The 19,339-nt window shown below is 29.8% G+C and overlaps 1 protein-coding gene across 3 annotated transcripts in view; it reads left to right on the top strand.

The window, feature by feature from the left end:
* The window catches only part of LOC140445628 (dopaminechrome tautomerase-like), a 153,089-nt gene that overhangs the window by 49,673 nt on the left and 84,077 nt on the right, over nucleotides 1–19,339 (top strand). For 2 of the 3 annotated variants that reach the window (XM_072537835.1, XM_072537833.1), the window contains exons 2-4: nucleotides 5,730–5,882; nucleotides 15,924–16,196; nucleotides 18,423–18,569. In XM_072537835.1, the coding sequence (XP_072393936.1) occupies nucleotides 5,750–5,882; nucleotides 15,924–16,196; nucleotides 18,423–18,569 (553 nt within the window). In that variant the 5' untranslated portion in view covers nucleotides 5,730–5,749. Of the gene's footprint in view, nucleotides 1–690; nucleotides 745–5,729; nucleotides 5,883–15,923; nucleotides 16,197–18,422; nucleotides 18,570–19,339 lie in introns of all 3 variants that reach the window. The other variant, XM_072537834.1, reaches the window with a different exon arrangement.

Below are 19,339 nucleotides of genomic sequence, written 5' to 3'. Positions count from 1 at the left end.
TAGTTTGTGCATTGTACATTGCCCATAATATCGATATGCTTGCACTACATAGTTACCATAGATAAGACAATTATACTAATTACTTTTGCAATACTCATTTTAAGTTCGAAGGTTCGAACAAGACGGTAGGTTATAATTTTTGCCAAATATATGAGTTAGGATTTAGCTAATGCTATCCCGATTTAATTTGACAAAGAAGTGAACTATTTTTAAAATTAATCACCGTAGCATTCCTGTATACACGAAAACATTTCAGATCTCTACCGTTTTCGACCGCAGAATATAATATTATTAAGTTGTTTTAATAAATCGATTAGAATAACTAATAATTATGTGGTTTGTTATAGCATTTACTTCTGGAATCTGTTTCGTGCCGGAAGATTGTTTGTGTAATAAATATAATACAAATATTTTTTCGCTTCGTGACGGACATTTTTCTTTACGCACGCTAAAGCATTCGCAGGCGTAAGTTCACGGAACAATGTGTTAATTATGGTTACAAGGAATTTGAAACTTATCTGTCGCGTATGACATGGTTTCATATATTATATGAAGTAAAAAAACATGTAGCGAGCTATTCAAATTTATAGAGAAAATAATTTATCATATTTATAAATTACATCAATTAATTCCGCGATTAATTAAGCATGAATAAATTTATATTAAAAGTCATACATTTACTCTTTTCAGTTAGTCTAGTGGCTATAAGTGGAAAGCAGAGAATAGTTCGTGTGTATATGTAAAGTAAGTAAGAATGATAAGTTTATTTGACAGATTAATAACAAAAATATTAAATGAACGTATTTCATCTGGACTACTACTGGCGTTTACCGTTTTAAACATTTTTAAGTGCACTGGTGACTTTGCGGTAATCTGTGATCTGTCAATTTGCGGTGCAAATAGGACTTATTACTTATTTATGGTAGCATTTTTCCCGCTCTGTAAAAGGCTTTAAATTTTCGTCTTAAATATTTTCGAAGAGAAACACTATAGTGTCTCTTCTAGTGGAATAAACAAAATCCAATTGTTTATTTACACAGTTCAATTGCCTCGGGTTTGGAGAACCTGACGTTGTAAAATTCATTAAGGTAGCACGCCTCAGATGGATAGGTCATGTAATCAGACGAGAGGAAGATGCCATAGTCAGAAAAGTTTTTGACCGAAGAGGGCCGATCGGACAACGAAGAAGAGGAAGACCGAGACTTAGGTACCAAGACAACCTAGAGAATGATTTGAAGTCTATCGGAATTAGAGCATGAAGAAGAGTTGCCAGAGACAGGGGCGAATGGAGGATTGTTCTAAAGAAGGCTTTGGCTCATAAAGAGCTGTAACGCCACTGATGATGATCAATTGCCTCGGGATAAAGCAATTAATGTTTTTCTTTTTAATTCGTTTTCTTGCTTCGCCCACAGTAATTTTAATATATTAACTGAGTTTTTAATTAAGATAGGCGTGAGAATTGAAATATATTACTAGCTGATCCAAAAGAAGATCCAAGGGTAAGAGATTTAGCATTGCATTCCCGACTAATTTTCATTGTATTCCCGATTAGATCGTGTTCTTTTCGCCGTTTATTTTTATATATTCGGCGTCTTAATTCATCAAAGCCGTAGCAAAGCTCTTGCTGAAATTTGTAAATCTTTTATACAGTTCATACAGCTCAAAAAGACAGAAGACGAAAGTCGTTTTCGTTTAAGGCTATCAAAATAGGTGGTGCTTTTTACAGCATTACACTAGAATAGTGGAAATAGCAGGACACATTCGCTGGCTTTATGTGTTTGAGTTTGTATCTTCCTGTCTGAAGACGTAGGGCATACAGAAATAACGTTATACCAGCCTATAGATACCAACCCATACATGGAAAGTTTGACGAATTGTGTTTTTTTCGCCGTTTATTTTTATATATTCGACGTCTCATTTCATCAAAGCCCTAGCAAAGGTCTTTCTCATTTTAAAATCTCATTTTAAAGAGAAAGTACTTTCAAGGCAGTCGTTCGTTAAACGTTTTTATCTAGAATGCGTAGTTTTTTCACAATATTTAAATTAATGAAAAAAGTCCCTTTTTTGCTTAAATGTCATGACATAGTAAAAGTTTCGATAACCACGAGATTATAAGGCCTTTCGACTGACTTCCCCCAGATATTCCAAATAAAAAATAGCGCCCAGTAATTTTTCGATTTTTCATGTGATTTTTCGGCTTTTTGTCATGGGGTAATAAACTATAAACAACTTATACATTTAATTTAATTTAATTATTTATATCTATGAATAAAAAAGTCAAAAAAATAGTGTTAATTGTTGATGTAGATAAGTGGCTTAATAAGTAAAATAATAATAATCGATCGCACTGTGCTCACAGATCAAACTGTAGCACATAATAGACCAGATCTCGTGCTAGTTAATAAACTAACGAGACAAACAACACTAATCGATGTGGCGATACCTAACAACAATAATCTGCGTGTTAAGTACAACGGAAAGATCGCCAAGTACAGAGATCTGGAAATACAAATAAGGAGACAATGAAGAATGGAAACTACCCAGACGATACCTATTATTCTTTCTACCACTGGAGTCATTCCGAAGAAACTCCTAGAAAACAAAAAAGCTGGGCATAAATGAACATCTATATAAGATCATGCAGAAAGCTGTGCTACTTTCGACGTCCAGATGCGTTCGAAATTTTTTGGGAGATACACCGACGTACCAAGTCACCTAGGTCTCGAGAACATGGAAAGATTCCCACCAGAGTTCAATTCTTTTGATACCGTAGGTATCTGGGATGAGTGAATTTTTTCTTAAAGGAAGTGTAAGCCATATGGCTAAATCTGGGATAATAATAATAATAGAGTTTATTTATTACAAAAAAATGTGTTACAATATGAATTTAAATATTTTATACAATATATAAATAAACCCAGTATCTCACAAAAATTGTGTGTCACATGGACTACAACTTGTACGTGTGGGTTGAATTTTTCTTTTAACATACATATTGGCACAAATTACAATTATAAAAACTTTAAAATAGTAACATGCAAACTGTTGACAAAATTACAATAAGGCAAACATAAAATTTAAAAATATAACATTTATTTGAAATTTAATCTCATTAATTTCTGTTCATTAATTCATGCAATTTATATCTATTACCATGGATCCATTTTTTTTTAAGTTTTATAGTTATTTTAGGTGTCTGTCTATTACAATGCCAAGGTACTTAATGTTTTCTGCTTCTGGAATTGTTGTATCGTTGTCAATTTCAAGTTGGTTAAAGTTTGGTAACCCAGTGGTGGATGACGAAAACGGCAAATATATTTAGGTTTTTCAATATTTAATGTTAACTGGTTATGTTGAAACCATTTTTTTTTTATTTTTAAAAAGTCCATTTTGACATTTTTCTTTTAGTTTTTTTCAATTATAAGTGCTATAAAAAATGGCTGTATCATGAGCGAAACTTATGATCTAACTTGAATTCTGTAATGTGTTTATATAAATAGTAAATAAAAGCGGCCCCAAAACCGTTTCTTGCGGGTCTCCGTAAGTCACAGTTCTGGTAATGCTGATTTTATTATCTACAGTTACCTTTTTCTGTCTGTCACTTAAGTAGCTCTCTAAAAATTTAAAGGACACACCTCTGATGCCATAATTTTCTAGTTTATGTAACAATATTTTGTGGTTTACCGTATCAAATGCTTTAGAGAGATCTATATTTCTTTAAAAAATTATTTAGACGAGACTTTATATTTTTTCCCAAGTCACTGAAATAGTTATTAAATAGATCTGCAATTTTTCCATGATCTGTTATTAGGTAAATTATCATGTGTCTTTGTCTGTTAAATTACCGTTTTAACTACTGTTCCACCAAACAATTTTTTGACACATGTCCAAAGAGCCATTGAAGTGCTAGTATTTTTATCAATTAAGTTATTAAAATATTTCTTTTTTGCTTTTGTTAATAATCTGCTGAGATAATTTTTATATAATTTATATTCATTACTGATATTCATGTCACTGGGGTATTTCTTAGATCTTTTATACAAATTAGATTTTTCCTCAATAGCTTTTAATATTTCTAAATTGATACTTCCTTAGTTGTTATGTCAATATTTCGTTGTAGTGCATTGATAAACTCTTCAGTTGTATAATTTATGTTTGTGGAATTATAAACAGAGTTCCAATTTTCGCCTTTTAAATTTAGCTTTAACTGTATGTATCAGTATATTTTTTTAACATTGTGTTTTTTTGTTTATTGTGACTGTGATCAGTTATTTCGTAGTTAAAAATGTAAGAGCTAAGTTTATGTTTACTTTTTTGTAAATTTTAAATAAAGAAATAATCAAGGCACGTTTTACTTTGACATCTTGTGATTTGGTTTATATATGATACATATCCATGCATGTTAAGTAAGTTTTTATACTGCGATACATAGTTATCATCAACTAATAAATTGATATTAATATTTCCTGCAAAATATTAATGTCCGACTTCTTTGTATTTCGTAAATAAGTGTTAAGGCATGAATTAAATACCTTTGGGCATGAGCTTGGTGATCTGTATGTAGAAACGATTTTAATATTTTCATTTTTTCCGTAGATGTTCGATTGCTGTCATTTCAGAGATCTTAATAATGTTGTATTTATAGTTTAGATTGTTTTTTACATATACAATAACACCATTATTTCTGTTAAAGTTACCTCTACTATATATGATTTAGTATTCCTGTATTTGAAATATATTGCAATCAAAGAGCTGTAAAGTTTCCGTTAAAATTATAATTTTAAAATCAGATGCAAATTGATTAAAAAAAAACGATAAATTCATCAAAGTTTATTTGAACGCTTAGGATATTCATAAATATGCAGTATTTTAAGGGTAAATTACTATTTTTACTAATATGAATAAATTCTACTATTGTATTGATTGTTTGAGCTTTATTTTCATTGTTATTATAATTGCGTATAAATGGATCCATGTTCAAACTTCAGTAAATAGGTATATTAGTATTAAACACCTATTTATTAGAAAACTGACCCAAAAACTGACTTGACTTTTGGAGTTGGTTCTCAGTAGACTTATTTTTCACTTCTTTTTCTATATTCTTTTTTGTGTTGTTACTCCTAATCGAATTTGATGAATATTTTAGTCTTCCTATTGGTATATATGTATATATATATATACATATATATATATATATATATATATATATATATATATATATATATATATATATATATATATATATATATATTGCTTCTAAAATATTTCTTAATTGAGATTGTCAATAATAATAATTTAACATTTCGATCAATACTAGCGCAATTAACTCTCCCATTAATTTAAATTGCTAATAATTTTATTTGCAAATATCCATATTCATTAGCTGTCATTTTCTTAATGAAATATTTACTTAACTTGTTTCTGTGGTCTAATTCTAAAAGAAACAAAGTAAGAAAATGTAGCTACGAGATAGTAAGGCTTCGTAATTTCTGCTTAATTTTTGGCATTATCGATATTATCGAAACTGGCTATCTTTTTTAAAAAAAGTAAAAATATTGGCTATAATCGAGTTTTCGAAAGACAAACTTTAAAAAATATTAAAGCTGCGTGATGAAAAACTTTTGAAACAATTGATCTTATATACTTAACAAAGCATTTGTTATGTATCAATTGCGCACATAGTGAATTTCTAATATTGCTTACAATTTATTATTGATTTTTATTTTTAGATGAGATTTAAAAAATAAACATGGTGACAACAGAAAACTGGTTTCAAAATTGGCATCCGCCAACTACATTGTTCACAGAACAGCAGCCTTTCCAACCTCTTCACTTTAAAAATGTCAGTCCTGAATATGACTATGGCTATCAATTAACTCAAAGTAAGTAATAATAAATAAACATTAATTATAAATTAGACGTAAGAAGTAGTTATTTATGCTAACAAGGAATTATTGATACATACAAAAACTTTAACTGGTATTAATGATTTAAAAAAGCAAAAAACAGCCAAGAAGTTGATAAGAGTTTTTCAGTTAGATGATATTTCCAATTTCGTAAGTTAATTACGATTATTAATTTAGATGTACATGTCCTTTTTGTAATTATTTATGTGTAGTATTGACATGTCTTACCAAAACTGTAAATACCTAATCGAAAACGAGAAATTCTTAATTGAAGAGATAAGTGGAGAAAGGTGTTACGTCACAAATTAAAACTTTGGAGAAAACAGCAATAAACGGTTGTTATTTGGAACTTTTTAACCCTGTATTGCCCCTTGTAACTCTTAAGTTACATACTGAATAAAAGTCATAAAATATTTTCTAAACCTTATATTTCCGTAAACGTCCGTTGTTTCTGTAAGGTTACAGACAGCTGTCTACCACAAAGCATTCCAATCATACACAAGGTCATATTTTATGCATAGGTTCTAGCAGTTGTCGTGTGTCGTCGTTAGTAGTGTTACAGCGTTGTAATAGGTAACTTTGATCACAATTTCAAGTATTTTCTATACTAGCTGACGACATAAAAAAAATAAAACTAAAAGTAAGTACAATCTGACCCTTATTGTAGCAAATATATGCTCTGATAATAAAATATTAGGTATTTTGTGAGTAAAAAATGTTGTGTAACTTTAAAGTTACAATGGTCCATAATGTATAACATATTTTTTTTTGCAGGTCGTAACAGAAATGGAACCTATCTGTGTAAAATCATTTTATGGCAAGAAAGGACTAAATAATATTCAAATAAGAGACATTGGTGGATATGACTCTGAAGATTCCATTCTAGAATCCGACAGTGACGATGATGAAGTGGTACATATTTCAGAAAATGTTTTGTTCGGAAGAAGTGTGCCTGGAAGATATGGAAGACAATAATGAGAACCAGGAAGATGATAATGAAAAGGAGGATGACAATGACATCGAAAATGACGTACTCAATCATCAGAATATCACATGGAAACGAATTACTAGTCGTTCTGCACAGCCAATTCAACCTTGGAAAGGTAGTTTACCGCCAGAACCTGAAAACCCGTATACTCCAATCAAGTATTTTAGAACGATGATAGATGACAATATTTTGGACAATATCGTTTATCAAACAAATCTGTATTCTACCCAAAAGAACACCGAAAAATCTTTAAATGTGGACAAGAACGAAATAGAACAGTTTTTCGGTGTATGTTTGTTCATGTCAGTGTATGGTTTACCCTCAACTAGAATGTACTGGAAAGCGTCTACTCGAATTTCAGTTGTTGCAGAAACTATGAGTCGAAATCGCTGGGAACAAATAAAAAACAATATCCACTTCAATGACAATAGTCAGATAATTCCCGGAGATAAGTTATACAAAATCAAACCGCTTTTAGAACCAGTTATAGAAAATTTTCGGAAAATTCCAATGACAGAAAAACTATCAGTGGATGAACAAGTTATTCCTTTCAAAGGAAAACATAGTCTAAAAATGTATATAAAAAACAAACCAAAAAAGTGGGGCTATAAAGCGTTTCTCCTATGCAATACCAACGGAATTGTATATAATTTTGAACTATATACTGGTAAAGAAGAGCATCGAGAATCTTTACCAAATGTTGGAGTCAGCGGAAATGTGGTTCTTCGATTAGCCACAATAATTCCAAGAAATGCTTACCATAAGATATATTTTGATAACTGGTTTACAAGTATGCAATTGCAAATTGAACTGGACAAGTTGGGTATTCCTTCTGTAGGTACGGTGCGTCCTAACAGATTAAAAGGATGTAATTTTTCTACCGACAAAGATATGAAAAAGAAAGGAAGGGGGAGTTTCGAAGAACTTGTCTACAAGAAAGAAGGAATAACCCTTAGAGCAGTCAAATGGTACGACAACAAGCCGGTGCATTTACTGAGTTCGTTTGTAGGCACGTATCCTACAAGTCAAGTTCAAAGATGGGACAAAGCAAAGAAAGAAACCATTCTTGTGGAATGTCCTAACATTGTAACATTTTACAATAAATGTATGGGCGGAGTGGACTTAATGGACTCGTTGATGGCTTTATGTAGAACTAGGATTCGTTCTAAAAAGTGGTACCTCCGCATTGTGTTCCATATATTTGATTTAGTAGTTGTGAACGCTTGGTTACTTTATAGAAGAGACACTCAGTTACTTGGTATAAGAAAAACCGATGAACTAAGTCTTTTAGATTTCAAAGCATCTATTGTCGCTTGTCTTTGTCAAGAGGGTAAAGAGAGACTCAAGAAGAGGGGAAGGCCCAGTCTATCTATAATAGAACAAGAAATCGAGCAAAAAAGGAAAAGAGGACCTATCGCTTCTCTACCGGAGAAAAATATACGGAAAGACGGAATAGGTCATTGGCCTAAATTTTTAGAAAAGCGCGGACGTTGCAAGAAACCGGGATGCCTAGGCGTACCAAAACTATTGTGTGAAAAATGTAATGTAAATTTGTGCTTTACGCCTAATTCTAATTGCTTTGTGGACTTTCATAAAAATTAACTTTTTTTCCCATTGTAACTTGAGAGTCACAAACCCTTATGAAACAAAGGAAATAAAGAATTAAAAAAAAATCTTCAAAAATGTTTTAATTTGATCCTATTCTGGAAGTATGTAACAGAAGAAATTTTTTTTGCAGTTAAAAAAAAATTGGGCAGTACAGGGTTAAATTGATTTTCTATTTCGATTTATGTCATGTGGTCGATGAGTATGTAAATTAAATTTTTATTTAGTTCATTTACAGGTCGAAACAAATTTTGGACATTTTTGTACATAACACGTTTACTCACTAATAAGGCAGTAAATCTTATAAGGCTTTTTGAAGGTTCTAAAAGATATGGGGGAGAGCTGATGAAAAATTCTTGAAGACGTACAGCTGATTTTGCTTTGTTTTTCTTCAACAATCTTAAAAAGTGTAAAAAAATAATTTTTTTGTCTAAATTTTGCAGTAATTTAAAAATGTTAATAACTAAAAAATGTAATATAGCTACTTGAAATTTTGACAATTCACTAGTTATTGAAGTGTGCTAAATCTCATTTAGATAGTTTGTAAGTTATTTAATTTGCCATAAGAGTTTACAAGACTCGTTGACCCAAAAAACCGTTAGAAAAATCTAATTTTTAGCTTTTAAAGATTTACAATAACTTCGATATTTTGTTTGTAATGCGCTGGTAAATAGGCTCACTGAGGAAATGGTGCAAAAACACAATCTTAAAAAAGAATCTTCTATGATTAATAAGAACCAAGATGTCAATGTTTATTAACCTTAATAGCTCAGAATTGAACAAATTATAAACAAAAATCTATATTTTATGATCCATTGTATAGATAGCAAATACCAAGAAGAAGTAAAAAGGTGATGGTACTTATAAAATTCCGGATAGTCAAAGTGGAGATCGCTGGAAACATTTGCAATATCTCGATTTCTATGGAACGCAGAAGCTTGTATTTTTTAAATTGTGGTAGGTCGATTAAATAATAAGAACAGTGCTATTTTCACCACCCGTAAAAAAACGGAAAAATCATTTAGTTGAATTTTTCGAAAAAATAGTTAAATTTTACTAATATTTAGTAGGAAATATTTAAATTTTACTAATTATTGTATATTATTTATATAAATTCTAACCAACCCGTCGAACTTCATAAGCTCCTTTTTCGAATCTGTTAAATAACAAAATCTCTGGGTAATGAAATGAATTAGGTCGAGGTGTCAGTTTATTTTAATTTAATTTTATGGTATTTTATTTTATTCTATTTTCTATTTTACTATATTTATTTTATTTTATGTTTATTTTATTTTATTTTATTTTATTTTATTTTATTTTATTTTATTTTATTTTATTTTATTTTATTTTATTTTATTTTATTTTATTTTATTTTATTTTATTTTATTTTATTTTATTTTATTTTATTTTATTTTATTTTATTTTATTTTATTTTATTTTATTTTATTTTATTTTATTTTATTTTATTTTATTTTATTTTATTTTATTTTATTTTATTTTATTTTATTTTATTTTATTTTATTTTATTTTATTTTATTTTATTTTATTTTATTTTATTTTATTTTATTTTATTTTATTTTATTTTATTTTATTTTATTTTATTTTATTTTATTTTATTTTATTTTATTTTATTTTATTTTATTTTATTTTATTTTATTTTATTTTATTTTATTTTATTTTATTTTATTTTATTTTATTTTATTTTATTTTATTTTATTTTATTTTATTTTATTTTATTTTATTTTATTTTATTTTATTTTATTTTATTTTATTTTATTTTATTTTATTTTATTTTATTTTATTTTATTTTATTTTATTTTATTTTATTTTATTTTATTTTATTTTAGTTTATTTTATTTTATTTTATTTCATTTACTTTTAATTTCATCTATTTTCTATTCTACTGTATTCCATTCGTGAAAAAAGTACCACTTTTTAAGCACTTTTTGCATAAATTACTAAATAGAAATAGTAATTGTCACATTCAAAATTGCAGCACATTGTAATGTGCACATAAAAAAAGTTACAGCCCATTGAAATTAAAAAATGAAAATCAATTTTTTCCAATATATCAAAAACTACTGGAGATTTTATATTGAAAATGGACATATGGCTACCTCATGGCAGGAATATCTCAAAAAATAATAACAGTGAAATTTGTACACCCCATAAAAATTTTATAAGGGTTTTATTCCTTTAACCCCCCTCCTCACAAATGTTTGTATACGTTTTTTGCCTACTATTTCTTTTTCCATAAGCCAGTTTTTATCGAGATGCTGCTTCTTTTTTAATATGTTTCAAAATTTCTGAGTACCTAACAAAATGTAAAATATAAATAAATTTTCATATTATTACCAGGTCTCTATAATCTTAATTTACAAATATGTGGTAGATTTTACAAATGTTCGAAATAACCTCAATTTTCTTGAATACACATTCGACACTATTTTAAAAAGGAAAATCGAATATTTTTGAAAATCATGGGCTTCCGACAAAACCGATTTGTAGCTCACATGATTCTATACCTTAGTTATTGTTCGTTCATAATTGGTATTGACTATACGTACCCTTTCATAAAACCTCAAAAGAAAAAGTCAATTGGGTTAAGATCTGCACCTCCTGGTGGCCAAGAAATAGGCGCATCAGGGCCCCTTCCAATCCAACGTCCAAGATACAAATCAAAAAGATATTCTCTTATTTCATAATGGTAATGCGCTGGAGAGTCATCCTGTAAAAAACACATATTTTTTGTGACTGCGAGATTGACCTCGCCTAAAGTATTCTGATAACACGTTTTGTAGAAAGTGTAAAGAATTTTCAACGTTTAAATTTTTTGAAAGAAATACTGGCCCTAGTAGGTTATGATCCACAATTCCTGCCCAAACATTGTCTTTAAAATTTCTTTGGTGATGAGAGACTTTTTCTGCGGGGGAATTTTCTTTGGCCCAGAGGTGCGTGTTATGATGGTTCGTAATACCATTTCTGTTAAAGGTAGCTTCGTCTGAAAACAAAACATGAATAATAAAATTGACAATTTGTGTGTTTTTCGTTAAAAACCAATCGCAAAACCCCATTCTTTTACGATAATCTTCATCCAGTAATTCTTAAATGGGTGTTACTTGATAAGGATGAAACTTCTGTTCCTTGAATCGTCTCCAAATCATCATGCGAGAAACATCTAACTGAGCGGCTACTACTCTTGTACTGCTTCCAGGCATTTCTTCAATTGCTTCCAAAATCTCTTCATCTTGTATCTACGTTTGGTCGACCATTATTACCAACAAGTTGCGGTCGCAAGCCTACGACGATCAATGAATAATCGTCTGCCTGGTGCATTTCGATTAGGATATATTTCTGCATAACGCCTTGCAGCTGCTGCACCATTCCCTTGGCATTCACCTGTAATTACCAAATTACCAATAATTATCTAAAACCCTAATTTAGTCTGCTCAAACTTACCCAGAATTAAATGCATATCTGCTATTTCTGAAAACATGTGCACCATTGTAATAGAAAATTTAGTTTTTCTTCATAATCTTAAGTGCACAATAATTGGAATATTTATTACTGACAATATGTATTGTTGATGCTACTATTTAATACATAGTAACCATAGCGATGGTACGTCTTCTCTGTCCTTTTTTATGGTGTTTGAGATGTGGCTGTATTGAAGAATGCTTAAGATCCCGTGGACTGACCAAATCACAAATCAGGAGGTCCTCAAAAGAATGAATAAGAACCGAGAGGTACTGACCATCATCAAATCTCGAAAGTTACAGTTCTTCGGACATATTATGCGAAATGAATGCAAATATGCTCTCCTTCAAGTCATCCTGCAAGAAAAAATATTTGGAAAACGAGGTTCAGAAAAAAGAAGAACATCTTGGTTAAAGAACCACAGACTCTGGTTCAATATAACATCTGTGCAGCTTTTCCGCGCTGCTGCAGATAAGATAAAGATTGCCATGATGATCGACAACATTCGTATGATTCGTAACGGATAGGCTCATTCAGTGGAAGAACCATAGCAACAAGTGTTATAAAGCCGACTAAAGACTTTTTAAAACATAATAAAAAAGTAGCCCCATCTCATTAAAAAATGGCTTATGGAAAAAGTACTAAGAGGCAAAAAAGTTTTAAAAACATTATGATTAAGTAATGGTATCACAATAATAATTTAATTGGAACGTGTACAAACATTTGTAACTTTAAAGGGCTGTAACTTTTTAATGTGCTCATTTTATTTCTGGTCCCAGAATACGTGATTTAATTTATGAAGTACCTTTTTGTTACACCCTGTATATTTATACATGTATATACATGTATATATATATATATATATATATATATATATATATATTATTTACATGTATATATAGTATTTTTTATATAAAAATGCGTGCACGTCATTCAAGATTTACGACGTCAGAACCCCTCAGCGTTGCCAAAACATCAGAATAGTTAGTAAGTGAGGAATTTTTAAAATGTCAACTATTTGTCAAACTATTATATTAACAGTAAATACACTTACTTTTAAGATTACTGCAACACACCTAAATACATAAGAAAACATTTTAATACAAAATTATATATTCTAAATTTTAAAATTACCACTTTTAGAGCATTAATAATAAAAACGTCCCGCCATTATTTCTTGTTCAAAATAATCTATCTTATATGAAAGACTATCAGCTTTCTACAGACTATTTAGTTGTTTTGGCATAGCACAATCACAATACACAACAATAATTAGTTTTTAACGCTATTAATCTAAATTTAATAGGTATTTATAAAAATAATTTATTAATATATATTATATTAAGATCAAATTGTGCAAGAAATCAAAATATAAAAAAAATTCTTACTCTAAAAAAGCGGCAACACTTTATACACTTTTGCCACACGCTGGATACACGCTTTCTGACACACTATTTCATAAAATTTATATTATTAATAATAACAAACGGTTTTTGGTTATTTAATCAATATAATTCTAAAATTTCCAATATAATGATGATTTTATTTTTCTGATTATTACACCATGTTGACGTCTATGAAAGATCGAGCAAATCCGTATGGGTTTCGTATTATTAGCTGTGTTAGGAAAATTTGAACTCTAAGGTTGACGTTCTGGAAACTTTAAATATAAGTGACGTCACTTGATATAAATTGTGACGTGCAAGCATTTTTATATGAAAAATGCTATACATACATATATATATATATATATATATATATATATATATATATATATATATATATATATATATATATATTGTTATGATGTGTTTTTTGTTTGAATGATGAGCAATGAGTATTTTTAATAATATAATATATAGGGTTTTTATCGCGGTTCTCAAAGAATTAGCTTGTAAGTACTTTTTTAAATTATCTTTATTATAACTATTATGAAACACACATATATATCTAACCTAGCCAATGTAAATTTAAAATAAACTATGTTTAAATTGATATTCTTATAAAACTAATTAAATTCTATAGACAATGTAAAATTTAAACAAACTATCTTCAAAATTGAAATTGTTATGACACTAACTAAATTATATTAACAAAATTTTGTACCTTTCTTTCACTGAATGCCTAAATGAACTGTTTTCCACTATATAGATTCTAATCACCACTGAATGTCTTCGTACTTCGGTTATCCTTGTTTTTGTGAAATTACTTTTTCCAATTATCAGCTTCTACCAATTTAAGATATAGTTTTCTTCACCAGCATTTATACACCACCAGCAAACACCATTTATATTTATTCTTCTTTTCAATATACCAATATGCAATTATTATAAGTTGATTTATACTAATCTCCAATCATAATATAATTTTAATTCCTTCCAATGTCCATCCAATATTCTTCTAATATACTTTTATAATTATATTAAACAATTGGACTATCTCCAACTAACTTTCATATTTCTTATTAAACTGCTTGACTGACTTACTAAAACTGTGAACAATTGACTTCACTAACTAATCTACTAACTTTCATAATAAACTGCTTGACTTCTGACTAAAAACTTCCATCTTGAATCCAAATCACGGGTATTTATATCTTTTTTGGATATTCCAGAACCATCTGGTAAGAAATCATGTTCTATTTAGTTCTATTAAATACTTGTCTGAATTTTCTGGAACAAACCATTTCGCAAACATGGCCATCTCCGGAGATCCAGAGAATTCCATTCTTTTCTATTAATAATTTTGTTTACATTTAGGCTTTTCAGATCAGAATATATAATTAAATTAGTAACTTAACATTCTAATTTAATAAAATACACATTTCAAACAATATATTATTATAACCCCACTTTATATTCCCAATTATGATTAATTTCTATCTGTCAATCACTTCGAGAGTATTTTTGGTTGCCTATGCACATGGCTCACTTAAATCTATTTACAACATTAAAATACAACTTTTTACAATTATTATATGCTAATTTCTTAAAATTCCCTCACATAAATATATTTTTATAAAATTCTCTAGTATATCACTTATTTAAAATAATCAAATACTTTTTTATATCTAATATTATGTAGTATATAACTTATAAATTATTTTCTATAAACCCCAATTGTCACAATATATATATATATATATATATATATATATATATATATATATATATATATATATAATACTTTCTTTAATAGTTCGTTGTGTGGAATGTTTAATGATATAAATATACATAGATCAAATTTTATAGTAGATAAAATCTACATACCGTATTTCTTAGCCATTGCATAATTAAGTCTTGTATTATCTGTAATCAATATACCATGTCGTTTGAACTAATAAACAAAAAATTTTTATTTTTTTATAACATCTAGTTATACCGTGTGGCATAATATTGTAATAGTAAGTCCTTATTGAAAGTATTAATTGACATGTTGTCTACTTAAACTTCAATTACCTTCTCCTATTCTAATACTTTGAAAAATTGGTGTCAAAACTTTGCAAGGTGCTGTGTAGATTGGTTTGTATTTTCAGAGTTTTGCCCTTCGTTTTTCAGAATAGTTTTTTTGTGTTGCTTAAATAGTTTTTTTGGCTGGTGTGAATATCCATGTAGCTTCTTAAATCTTTTAGTTAAATAGTGAACTTCCAGAATGTGTGATCCAGCTTTAGATTTGATTTAATATTGCCATACGTATCAAAAAAACAAACCTTTAGTCTAGCAAGTCTGAAATTATATTACTTATGATTTGTTTTTGAATAAGTCGAAAGTTAAATAAACAGAACTAGAGTTATAATTACGTTCAGAAGTTCAGACTTTAGAATATGCGGTTTTTGGTATTTGTACTCACTAATATAGAAAATTATTGCTCATAAATTAATTAAATCACTGTTCTTTTATTATGTTCATGATATGATCTAAAATCTATTTACCAAATAATTGTTTTAGATTCTCCCCATGCTGGCCCAAATTCCTTTCTTACATATTTAGTTTCTCTAAGTATGGTCAAGCCGCCAAGTTCTGATTACATAGACAATAAAGCATCTAGACATTCAACACATGGATATGGTAATAGAAATAAACTATTCTCTTTAGAATCTACTGGTCCATTTAAAACATGGTATTACTGGAATATGTTGGATTTTGCTTACCCCAGTGAAACTGAAAGAAATATTGCCATACAGAATGAGGAATTTATTCCAAAAAACAATCTTCCATTAGGTACGTTATATAGTTTTAAAAAATATTATATTTTTAGAATGTTGTACAGTAAAATTTAGCACGTTTAAAGTGATTAATAAATAAAAACTTTACCAAAAGAGGTGAACAATACTCTCAATACTGTTCGTTTTAAAGATCCAGCTGTGTTTTCTTCCTATTTATAGTAAGGAAAAAGTAGTAAAGTATACTCGTATTACACAAATTTGCGACTCTTATGGATTATCGTTAGATACTCGACAGCCAATTGTTTAGTTTACTGTACATAAGAAGTATGAAAGTATATTGATTTAGTAATGAAAAAATACAACAAGTAACTTTTGATCGTTTTGATACAGTTTTACCTTTTTCGCTCAACAATACAGACACTATAATGTTAATTATTAAGGTTATGAAAATTTTTGAAATATATTTTTATTTTACATTTACCTGCAAAATCTTTGTTACATCCGGATTATTGATTACCTAGAACTAGGCTGTCTTGACAGCCGTTCGTTTTCTTTCACGCCTGTGTGTCATGTTACCCATACTAAATTAACTTTTATGGTCAACGCATTACCACAAAGTGCTCACTTGCACTTAAGAACCAGCTCACAGCTGATTTAAGCGCTTTCAAAGCCCCTAACGTTGCTTGATTGTAAGAGCAGATAGAGATGGTCCTGGCTGGGCAAAATCTATCTATTATCTCTCAGTATATACCAGGATTGCAAAGATCTCGGTCTAAAAGACTGATGAATGAAAGCCGAGAGCCTGGTCAGATTCAAATCCGATTCCGCACCATCTATTAAACTAAGAAGAAGGATAGAAGCACAGGACAACAATATCGATGTCCTGTCTCCAAATATCACAACGTCCCATCCACCCAATCATTCCCAACCAGTATCCAGAGCAGTTAAGGCTGCTGTCATGGCTTCGTGCTCTACAATAATATATAGAGAAAGTTAATCCAGCAGAGCCTCAAAAGCCGTTTTGGGAGTAGTCCCCATCTCTCCTGAGATGCCAATGTGTGCCAACCGCTGGAAGTGAGTCAACTGGGCATGTTCGCTGAAACTAGTCCAGCCTAGGGCTACCACACAACCGCCGTATACGTCAGTATAGACTTCATCATGGATAGGTACATATAATGTAGAATTTTCGGCTACATATTCCATTTGGTTCCGACAGCTCTTCACTGACTTGGACGCCGATTAAGCTTTACTATAGACAGTAAGCTCTCACATAGGTCAGCTGGCCCTTCTCCGAGTAAACGGAATCACATCAGTCATTTCAGGATTAACCCCGAGTGACCTTCCGGCACCATACCTCAACGAGTCTGAGGCTTACCTGAACGACCTCGTGCACAGTTCCCGGAAAGAACCCGCAACCAGTATAACTATGACATTGGAGTAGGCTTGCGCATATATACTTTGTTTGGACAGTCGCTGAAGGAGACCGTCAACCACCAGGCACCACAGCAGGAGGCACAAAACGCCTCCCTGAGGGTAACCACGAGATGCCGACATCCGAAAGCATCCAACAAATTCCTGGACAGTACATAAAATTAAAAAATGGTAAACGAATTAAATTATTTTATTTGCTCAGACTTCTTTCAAGCTGAAATTACTACCGTTGGCCAAAAGGAATAAAAAAAATCTTTAAGATGAGATTATACAAAGTTTTGGACAGTTATGATACAAAGACTGCCTCCTTACCATTGTGAATTTAATCCCATTGAATATATTTGGGGAATGTGCAAAACTTACTACGATAACCATATTGGACGCAACGGTTACAGTGACGCAGCAGTTTTGGAAATATGGCAAGAAGCATTAAATACTGCTACTCCTGCAATGTGGGTAAAAAGTGTACGGAAATGTGAAAAGTTAGAGGAATGTTGGATGCGTCCAAATAGCATCGAAGCAAATAACCCAGTCATTATTTACAATCTAACTGAGGATACCAACTAAAGTAATTATATGTATGGATCTTATTCTTCATTACATTGTAACGTACATAATATGTTTTCATTTTCTCATTAAAAAATGTTAAGTGTTATTGTTATTATTTCATCAGTAAATACTTACCACTATAATTTAGAAACAATATAATTTGTAATTTTCTTCTATTTTTGCAATATTAATTGTTCATTTCTCTAAATGAATGGAAAATACTTTATCAGATAAATTGATCAACAGTTTGTTCAATAATGTTCAAAAAAATATAAATATTATGTAAATGATACTCTTTTAGGTGTGGAAGTATATGAAAACCGAATATTTGTATCTATGCCAAAATGGAAGCCGGGCGTACCGGCAACTTTGGCAGTTATACCAAGAGTTCCAAAAGAACCGTCGCCGAAATTAGTACCTTATCCAAACTGGGAATGGCATACCACAGGTACGATGACACCATTTTTCTCAAATCTAAAATACATTGATTAAATGTATTTAAATATTATCATATGCCTAATAAAAGAAAGTGTAGTAATACTTCATGTTGTAATTTGCATAAATCGACTATACTAAAAACAGTTATAGCCAAAAACCGTGTTCGATGAAGTATTAACTGTTGAATGAAGCAAAATAATCAGAATTACAAACAAAATTTAACGCAACGAAGAACAAAAAGTATTTAAACAAAGGTTCAGATATTAATCATATTTAAGAGGTTTTTTTATTTTTGCTTTAAACGAAGCTTAAGAAAAACAAACTGAATTAATTTTTTACAGTTAAATTGAGGGATATATATTTATCATAAAAATAAATTATACTGAGAGAAGTATTCATAAATTATGGAACATCTTGGATTTGCCAATAAACTTTCCCTTGCTTTGTTTTTTTACTATAAAAGTCAGCCATGTTAGGTATCTAATCTTGTTTTTGTAGAATATTAACAATGATTCTAACACTAGAGCAATAAACACGCGTTACAATCTTGTAAATATTATATGTGTTAATTTGGTTAAACGTTAATCTACCATTTTCAAAACCATTCATCCAGGTTGTATGTTGTAGTTTGATAATAGATAGTTGGGGATTGCTGTTTACTTCAAGAACACTAGTATCGTCTGCAAGCGTACCGATAGTTGTTTCATCCATTATCGGAATATATGCCTTAAAAATAAGGTATAATTAGAATGGGTCTAACACACTATCCTGTGGCATACT

The sequence above is a fragment of the Diabrotica undecimpunctata genome, chromosome 7 (assembly GCF_040954645.1).
Source record: "Diabrotica undecimpunctata isolate CICGRU chromosome 7, icDiaUnde3, whole genome shotgun sequence".
Taxonomy (NCBI): Eukaryota; Metazoa; Arthropoda; class Insecta; order Coleoptera; family Chrysomelidae; genus Diabrotica; species Diabrotica undecimpunctata.
Note: the sequence above shows the minus strand (reverse complement) of the source record. Positions and strands in the feature narration are given on the sequence as shown.